The 10,188-nt window shown below is 36.5% G+C and overlaps 1 protein-coding gene across 1 annotated transcript in view; it reads right to left on the bottom strand.

Annotated features, from left to right (window-relative positions):
- Nucleotides 1–5,988: 5,988 nt before the first annotated feature.
- The window catches only part of LOC119582565, a 5,964-nt gene continuing 1,764 nt past the window's right edge, over nt 5,989–10,188 (bottom strand). Inside the window, exons 2-6 of the mRNA XM_037930924.1 lie at nt 9,051–9,141; nt 8,676–8,816; nt 8,306–8,442; nt 6,538–6,582; nt 5,989–6,378 (exon numbers count right to left, since the gene is read on the bottom strand). Of these exons, the coding sequence (XP_037786852.1) occupies nt 6,212–6,378; nt 6,538–6,582; nt 8,306–8,442; nt 8,676–8,816; nt 9,051–9,100 (540 nt within the window). The 5' untranslated portion in view covers nt 9,101–9,141 and the 3' untranslated portion in view covers nt 5,989–6,211. The remainder of the gene's footprint in view (nt 6,379–6,537; nt 6,583–8,305; nt 8,443–8,675; nt 8,817–9,050; nt 9,142–10,188) is intronic.

Raw genomic sequence — 10,188 nt, 5'->3', positions numbered from 1 at the left:
AAACCTAAACCTAACTAAATCCAACCCAACCTAACTTAACATAACTTAAGTGGGCTAGATAGCTTGATAGAACTGAAAGTGAATATCACTGAGATTTTGGGTTGCCTGCAGTGACTGTTGTGGTGACCTATGTTCCTGGATCTTTACTTTGTGAGATATAGCTTCCTGTCATGTGCAAACTTTTTTTCTTTGTTATCATTCTCTAAAATGTACAATGTAACAATTTATATAGCATATACTTTAGATATCTTGAATGATACAGGGATAGGTGAAATTTAAAGGATGATTTGTGTACATTATAAGCAAATATGCAACTTTACCATCTGCTGATGTTAGCATCTGTGTGGGGTCCTGGAACCAATTTTCTGATTAAGGACTGACTGCAAAGAAGTATTGTAGTTCAAATTGTATAAATAAAGATATAAAGGTCAAAACAAAGAACTGGAAAATGACTCATGATCACAGGGCTTATAAAAGGAGCTAGCATGTACTAGGAACCTGAAATAGCAGCATAGAAACCTGATCCACATATATAAAAGGGCCAGCTTCTCCTTGAGTATGATAAAGTGAATGGTTAATGGTTAAAGGTTAGAAGAAATAAATGTGATAGACATCAAAGGTCATATAGTACTATGGTAAAGTATTATGGTGAAAAGGGTGAAAATGAGTTAACGATCAGGATAAGATATGTTAAACGTCAAAGGTTGTAGAACGCTGTAAGATAGAATGGTAGTGAAAAGGGTATTAAGGGGGAGCAAATGGAATACAGTGGGGATTTGTAAAAGGGGATGGGATTAAAGGTATAGGGCAATCAGATCAAATGGAGTATGTGTCTGAGGAAGGGAGAGTAACACTGTATGAGGAAAACTGCAGAAGAGCTATTATGAAACAATCAGAGTAAGAGATGATAGTTTTAGAAGTAGGAGAAGAATACAGAGAATGAAACAGGGAACAGAGGAAGGCGATGAAGTAATGGGAAGAATGTCAGGAGGGGAGGGTTTCAGAGAAGGACATCATTGTGACATAAGGGAGTAACGTGAGTATCTAGGTGGGAGGATAAGGGGAAAGAAGATGGAATGGTGATGCACATGGAGGAGGAGAGGATGGAATGTCTTTTGAGGTAGGATTGGGAGAACTTGAGGAGGAGGAGGATGGATATCAGCAAATTCTTTGAATGTAGAGTGAATAGGAATAAAGGAATTAGAGGGTGGATGAGGGAGTGGATCATGTTCTTTAGTCATGCTTAGGAAGTTTAGGAACATTTAGATTGTCTGGTGTGACAGGTAGAGTGAGCAGGAGGCAGTGTAGGTAGCAAGGAAGTGGTGGAGTATCTGGATATAGACTGGAAAAGGAATTTGATTGGGGGAGAGAGGGAGTAAAGATATGATGGTTCTGGGTAGAGGGAAGAGATACTGAGGGAGATGCTGCGACTTCTCGAGAAGATGGGAAGGGAGCGGAGCAAGGTAATGTTTTAGAATAGGTAGAAAGAGGAAAACCTTTTCAGTGTCTTCTTGTCTGGTCTCACATAGGATGAGGCCTAGTTTGAATCTGAGGGCATGCTATGTCAGATTCAAGCTTGTAGGCAGGGCAGCTTCTATAAAATACATAATGGGAGCCACCATAATTGGCACACTTGCTTGACTGAACATAGCAGTTTGAATGGTCATGACCAGGTTGGGCACATAAGAGGGCAGTGGGATGTGGAGCGAGCATTTGGCTGGGTGGCCAAAATGCCCACATTTCTTCTGACATTGATGGGGAAGAGGTTACGACACAGGGCATGACACTACCAATATAAACTTAATGGGGTAGTCATGTCTACAGAAACTAATCTTGGCAATATTGGTGTAGGACTTGTGTTAGCCTCTGGGAGGAATAGTGTAGCACTGGACTGTCACTATCATAGTCAAGGAAGCATGTGAGCAAGTCATTTTCACTGTATGACCAGTTCTTGTTGTAGACAGGACAGTCAGTCGGTGAGACAGAAACAGTACAAGTATTACGGGAGGAGTGAGGTTGGGCCGGAATAGGTTTGCCAGTGAGTTCAGATAGTGCATGAGCTTAGGACTGCAAAAGGAAACTTTGCCTACTTGTTTTTGGAGACCTTGTAAGAAGAGAAAGGCATTATCAGAGTACAGACTCGTAGGGGTAATCACAAAGAATTGATCCCACTTGGCTGGTCCAAAAAGGGTACTCAAAATGTTTGCAGAGGTGGAAGCAGTAGAAGGACAAGGGTAGGAAGAAGATGGGGTGGTATAGAAGGAGATACTACTTTTGCAAGGAGGACAATAAAGATGAATAGTAGTAATAAGGAGGGTGGGGGGAGACAATGAAGAGAAGATGGTGTAGTAGGAGATGGAGTGAAGGATGCTGGGAGAAAGGAAGGGGTGTATTCTGAAGGTTGAATAATGACTTGGGTGGATAATTCCAAATGGATACAGCTGACAGCAAAACATCGAGGAGAGGGTATTAGTATCAGTTGTTGGAGCTATGGTCAAAGGAGAGGCAGGGGTCAGGAAACCAATGAAATCAAATTTAGATAGGCTAGTTGAAGGGGCAAGGAATGCCCCTAATAAAGGTAAAAAAAAAAAATTCATTGTTGGCCATGGTGAACCTGAAATCAATGGGAAGAGGAAACGGTCTACCCCATAGGATCCCCATGAGGGGCAAGGGGGAGGAGATTAACCCAGGCCGTTCATGAAAGACACAAAGCCAGCCTTTCATCCTTTCATCATGGCTCTCACACCTTAGGAATGGACAGAAGGGGATGATGAAGAAGTGAAGGAAAAGGAAAGGGGGAGACAAAGTTGAGGGGAGATCCAAGGTAGGGGTGATCCCTTACACCGGGCCCCAGTCTCTGTCTCCTAAGCTCCCACGACAAGAATAAGCAAGTGATTAGGGGGATGATAAAGTAAATAAAACTAAAGATCATGTGGCAGTTTATAATAATAATAATAATAATAATAATAATAATAATAATAATAATAATAAATAATAATAATTAATAATAATAAATAATAATAATAATTAATAATAATTAATAATAATAATAATAATAATAATAATATAAATAAATAATGTGCATTTGACACACACACACATAAAATAAATAAATAATAAATAGAATAAATAAATAATAATAATAATGTGTACCATATATGCTTTGCAAAGACTTCTATATTTGGTATGATTCTAGAATGCCCCTTTCATATTAACACACCAACTGTTATTACCAGGGAAAGTATATGGAAACCAAAATCTTGCTACAGTTTACATTTAATAAAACACTATTACAAGCCTTAACACTAATGACTAGCTTAGATGACTATCATACTTTTCAAATAATTTACTAGTAAGATTATAGTAACTAATAGCGTGAATACACTTTGTAAAAAAATGTCACTGATCTGTCTTTTGTGTTACATCAGGCACACTGAAACAATCACAGTTGAGTCACAATACATAGGAAAAATAGGTATCAGTAACTTTACAAACTGTCCCATCAGATTATAATAAAAAAATGCACTTTACTAATGTGTCATGTGCACAAATTGCATTAGAATTCTTCTGAAGACCTACATTTCTCTTTGCATCTTTTATTTGAATATTAAATATTAATTTAATATTAATTAAATATTAAGTTGCCATTTACAATTACAGAAACCTGTAACTAAAAGGCTGAATGGAGCAAAATTCCCATAGCAGAAAAACAGTGTTTTAGCACCTTATTAACCCATTGCCGACGGGTGGCATGTACGTACATGCCATGACATGTCGGGACCATCTGCCGGGGGCACGTACGCACATGCCATAGAGTATGCATGGACATGCCATGAGTTTTTTTTTTGTTACAATCACGGCAAAAGATTATTTTTTTGCCAGTGAAAGTGTGATTAAGTCGGTTCTAACACTTTCTCATTTTTACCATGCAACAAACAAAAAAATGCAACAAACCGACAATTTCAACTCCATGATGCCACACACTGCTTATTTTATTCGGACTATAGACCGAATAATGATCAACTATGGAGTCTATATAACAACAAAAATACCCTTCAGTCTCGATTTATCAGGAAGTTTGGCAAGTAGAGACTGTAAAAAATAATGAAAATTGAAAATACAACATATCTTCGTAGTATTACGAAGAAACGGCATGGGATGCTGGTATTTGGCATGAGTGGTCGCGCATGCTCGGGCGACGATATAAGCCCCCGGCAGCGAGGCCCTGGCCTCTATGAATGCTACCCGTCAATTATGGGTTAACACTTAACTCACAAGACTACGAACCTTGAATCCTTACATTGCGTATGTATACCTAAATATACAGTGAAGTAATATAATTATATCATTGGTTCTTGGAACAATTACAAAAGTAAATGACAGGACTAGATTTTTAAATCTTATAACCTAAAAGTTGAAAGGCACTATAACAAAGCATCTTTGTTCTTGAAATACAGGAATTGAAAGAAAGATAATTATTAAATTGATATGTATCCAACAAAAACTTCTTGTCATTCTACAGAAAATGTTTTCATAAAGACTGCTCACAAAAAGCCTTTACAAATATCTACCAAAAATCTGAAAAAGTTCTTTTGCTAAAGCCTATGAACCTACTGCCAATGGCTTGGTGTTGTTAGTATCAACAGGTACTTCAGCTAATTTAGAATGATATTGTAACATTCTCTTGGTTTGTCTTAGAACCTGAGAGTGACCTGGAAGGAATAAGTTACCAATGTTTTTGAAAGGTTGAATGAGAATTTTTTTGTGAACTACTTTTACATTCATATTGAATGGGTAATTACAGACCAAGTGTTCACTTTACAATATGAACAATATAAAAAATGGAACTACAGAGGCAACACTTTGGAAGTGGTGATAATACTCTCTCTATCTATCTCTCTCACACACACACACACACACATACTACTACTACCACTACTTACATGATATGATTATGTGTCAGTTTAGTATGGCAGTATGTCAAGTTTTAATTGTTCAGCCTGTGTTTTTTGTTTTGTATGCTGCTGGGATCTCACATGTAGGTATCAGGTCTGGAGATGATGTCATGTATACATAAGGTTCGATTTCAGCTCTTCAGCTTTAGATTATCTTATGAAGTCATGGTTACTGAGAAGGAATACTTGTTTATGATGTGTGGCACACATATGTTAAAAATATTCCAGAACATTTTCTGTGGAACATGCAAGAGTATATCCTTCATATGTACATAGATTTATGAAGCCACTGTCATTGAAGAGAAAAACTGTATATATGTGGTATAAACATACTGCTGGTTAACTCATTCACACCAGGATGACTTCCTGTCATGTCATGGTAGACCATCTCTCATGCTGGGATGACATCTCTGCATCATGCACAGACAGCCTGCTCTAAACTGCATGCTAAACAGTTGTGGGCTTGTTTGGCCCTGGCTGCATTTGTTGAGGAGTAATAGCCCCCCAAAAGAAGGCTTAAAGCCTTAAAGCCTCATTTTAGCCTCAATACCTAAAAGAAGTTAATGCTGCAACCAAAAGCATTGAGAACAGGGTAATTTTCTTTCCTGTGCTTCTGATTTTTCCCTCAAGCAGCAGACTCGACAGACTCCAGAAGCAATATTTTGTATGGCACAGGGGGCTCCCATTGCAACTGGGTTACAAAGATACCAAATGCTATGAATATGTCCACACATTGTGGCTATTTAGCACCCAGTGACACTGATAGCTGTCAGGCTTGATCAAGAAGAAAAAGAAGTAGGTGAAAAAGGATGAAAGGGAGGTAAAAGACCATTCATAACTTGAAAAACTACTTGACTACCTACTATAAAGTGCAGCTAAATATATGTTTTTTCAATAATCTATCCGACATCCAACATAATGCAAATACGAAACTAGTATCATAGCAGTATCAGTACCTGATTAATGTTACAAACATTTACAAATGATAAGGTAATGATTAACTTATGAGAGGTGATCACTTATAACTCTAGGATACTTGTAAGTGACTTTTACTTGTAAAATGAAAGATTACATAACAGGTACTTGAACAAGAAGTTTTTCTCTAACATGTATTTATCACTGAGCTAGGCTAAGTGATAAATAAAGACCAGCAAATATTTTCACCACTATTATATCTAATAACCCAGGAATAAAAACATAATCCATCTTGATTGAATGTTGTTGGACAGTCATTAATCTCATCCAAGATCCTCCATTTACATTTTTAATGCCCACTGTCCTCCTTGTTCCACATCCAGGTCAATCTTTGTGGAGTTTCTTCTCATTCCTCTTTCTTCTGGAGCCTCTGCTTCTTTGCTGTTGGATGCTTTGACTTTCTGTGCTTCTCTGTCCATTTTAATCACATCATTATAGGAGGGAGGATCTGTGAAAAGACAAAAGCAAATTTATCTAAATGACCCCTAAAACTGCTGAACATTATAATTATTACAGCTATCAATTTAAGTATTGCATATTTGTTTAATTAAATCAATTAGGTCATAAAGTTTACTTGGCCTGATAGAAATTGAAGAAGTACACTTACTGTCTGTTTGGATGATTGAGATGCCAGATGGCAGAGGTGGGGGATCTAGAATGCACAAAAATAATAATAATAATAATAATAAATCTGTGATTTTTGAACTAAGACACCTATCATTACTCATGCAGAAAGTGAAAGTGCATAATACTTTAATACTTTAATCCAAATCATTGCAACAAGATTTCCAAGCACAATTTATTATTATTTTCTTCACCCCTATGATTCGGATGATGTGACCATCACATCATTAAAAAATCTGGCTTAAGGGGTGGGTGATGTGAAAATGCTGTTATGGGAAAATCTAGCTGTGGGTTAGGGTGATGCAAACTTGTCATTGTAAGCATTTGGCTGAAGGCTGGTGAGATGGGAAAGATTCACCACAAGTGCACAAACCTCCTTGAGACATATATGGCATTTAGAAAGGGGCTTTTGCATTATTTCCATTGATAAAAAAGTGTGGAATGTAGTGTCCATGAACTATGACTGGAAGAGGGTTTGGCATCCTATTTCTGGCCACCATGACTGGTGGTGCAGATTATTACACAAAATCGAATATTAAGAAAAAAGCAAAAAAACACAAAACTAACAAAATGTAACTTATTGTTCTGGATAAAGAATATTAAATGACAAATTTGGACATTGGAAAATGGTAAAAAAGCTAAAAACACTTATGATTAAAAAGAGAAAATAACATTGCAAAGGGGAGACAAAGTCTTGTAACCGCTCAAGTTTTCACGTATGCCTGGCCGACAAACTGCACACACACTCGTAAGACTAATGCCTGTATTTTGGGTCATGTGATTGCTATGAAGCATCTGGACCCATTGGATCCTGGTGGTGTCCTCAAAAAATCTGTCTAAGTAGCAGGTGACAGGAAGGTGTCATTATTTGATTTTGCTACAGCGTAGTGGGTAACAGGGATGTCTTGCTGTGGGTGCACAAAGCCCTTGAGGGAGATTAAGATGTGCATTATTTCTACTGGTAAATGACGGTGGAATGTACCATCTGTGAGCCATGCCTAGAAGAGCACTGGCTTCAGTGAGGACACGATTTCCATGTGCAGGAACCTATTCTGGCTGACTGATAGCACAGGGTGTGTTAAGTTGAATATTAAAAACTATAAAAATATAACACAAATAACACACTCCTACTTATTGTTATTGTCATTGCACAGAATTGTAGACTATCTGGAGAGATAATATGGCATTTGCTCAATGAAAAAGGTCCATAACTATCTTGATAACAGCATGACAAATGACCGATATAGTTTTCAGAAAATAGCAAAAATAAGAATAAGAGTTAACAGCATAGCAAAGAGGAGGCAAGGGGTCCTTGATACCTTCCATGTGTTCTCATGGGCTGGGCTGACAAAAAACACACTTGGGAGAGTCACTCTAGTAAGCCTAATGTCCCAATTTCGGTCCATGTGAGGCACCCCAATCCAACAGGTTAATTGAGCGATAGAGCACAATTAAGAGACAGAAGGAATTGGAGCTTGGGATTAATCAATAAATAGGAAGCTACAATTTCAAGAATGAAACTAAACCTAGATTAGCTCTGGGGTGCAACAACATCTGCTCTTTAAAGAGAAAAACAAAGTGGTGGAAAAAAGAAAGAAAGAAAGAAAGAAAGAAAAATATTGGCCAGTGTTTTATTTACCAAATATCCCAACCTTAATGATACTCTTGTCCTGATACTAAAATCCAAATCAAAATAACTATAGTAATACACAGCATTAACACAGTATATTCAGATTTATATCATTACTGACCTGTTTTTGTCAGGGCATCATAAGGAGGAGGAGCATCCCAAGCAGTTTCCCGTGGGTGTTCAGCAGAATTTTCTCTTGGGGGAGGAGGTGGGGGTTCATCCCTCATGTGCGGATGTAGCGTCCCATTGTACTTATATCTTGAAAAAAAAGAAAAGAAAAGAATAGAAAGAAGACATATTAACAAACTTGAGATGCATTCTGTATTTGATTTAGCTTAAAGATTTATATTTTTCTTATCTATTTTTCCGATGTTATAAAAGTATGATTATACCAATATGTATATATACACACAGTTGCAAATGTGTAGAATAGACAATCAACATCGCTAACCTCTCTAACTAATGACATGTGTCAACATTGCCAAACTTACTTTCTGCAGAGCTTAGCAATCTGATGATGCCAAAAGATGAATATAAGTATTGCTCCTATAATTCCAAAAACTGTTGGCCAGACTGGAAAATACTGAGATCCACAATCGCACGATCCAACGTTGTTTTGACTCTCACACTGACTGGAAATTTAAAGTTTATTTATTACTTCTATATATCTGTGATATACATTATCAGTGCACATAATAATAATAATAATAGTAATAATAATAATAATAATAGTTTTATTCTATTTGACACAAAGGATATTCTTAGTATGATATGCTGTCTGCTTCATTTTGCTTCTGAATTACCCCATGTGTGTCACTGAAAGTTATTCATATATACTGCAAAAGCCAATGAAATAAGGTACTTACGCTTCACACATACATGTGCCACTGCTTGTACACTCTGAATCTGTGTCCATATTCTTCAAGTTATTGTGCCTTTTCAGCCTCTGACAGGAACCTGTTCCATAAAAAAATAGGTGTGAGTATCTTTTGTTAAAATTCCTGAACAAAGGTTATCAAGATTTCAAAACTAATAAAAATACAGTCTTTTATATTGTTCTTATAGCTACAGAGCTACACATATATACAGCCATATATATATATATATATATATATATATATATATATATATATATATATATATATATATATATATATATATGTAAATATATATAAATATCTATAAATATATATTATGTATAAATCTCTCTTTCTCTTTCTCTCTCTCTCTCTCTCTCTCTCACACACACACACACACACACACACACACACACACACACACACACACACACACACACACACACACACACACACACAAATGTGTATGTATACTGTTTATGTCTAATGATTATAAAATTAAGCGATGGATTTTGATACATAATACGTAATACAACGTGTAAATATATCCACAACATGTAACCTAGAAACAAACTCTAGTGAATACATATGATAATCCCTGACTTGAGGCTGGTTCCTGGGTCAGGTAATGGTTAATGGCTACAAGGCAAAATAAATGTATTAGACATTAACCCAGAGCCGCTGGGAAAATGCTGTGCTCAATTTCTATTTTATTTTATTGTGAAATGTCTCTGCCAATAGATGACTGCTTGTGCTTAGCCGCAAATGAGTCAATTGGTAGACCTTGTGACCTTACCTGATTTCACCTTTCCTTGAATTGGTAGGAAAAACATATTTTTTTACTAATGCTATGAATATAGATTGTGTTATTTAATCATAAATATTATAATTACTATAATGTTATCAACATTAGTAATAGCAAAATAAAATAAAGTAAAATATTTTTGTAAATCAAGGATAAGGGTAAATGGGCAAGACAGGCAGTACTTGTAATTGGCTCATTGGTGACTTAGTACAAGTGTTTGTAAAAAAACATCTAATAAACTATACTCATAGTGGGCATGACATGTATATATATGCCATGCCCTTTGGCATTGGGTTAAAGATCATTTAGTACTAAAGATAAAAAAGGTTAAAAAGGGGGGGT

Source organism: Penaeus monodon, chromosome 16 (assembly GCF_015228065.2).
Source record: "Penaeus monodon isolate SGIC_2016 chromosome 16, NSTDA_Pmon_1, whole genome shotgun sequence".
Taxonomy (NCBI): Eukaryota; Metazoa; Arthropoda; class Malacostraca; order Decapoda; family Penaeidae; genus Penaeus; species Penaeus monodon.
Note: the sequence above shows the minus strand (reverse complement) of the source record. Positions and strands in the feature narration are given on the sequence as shown.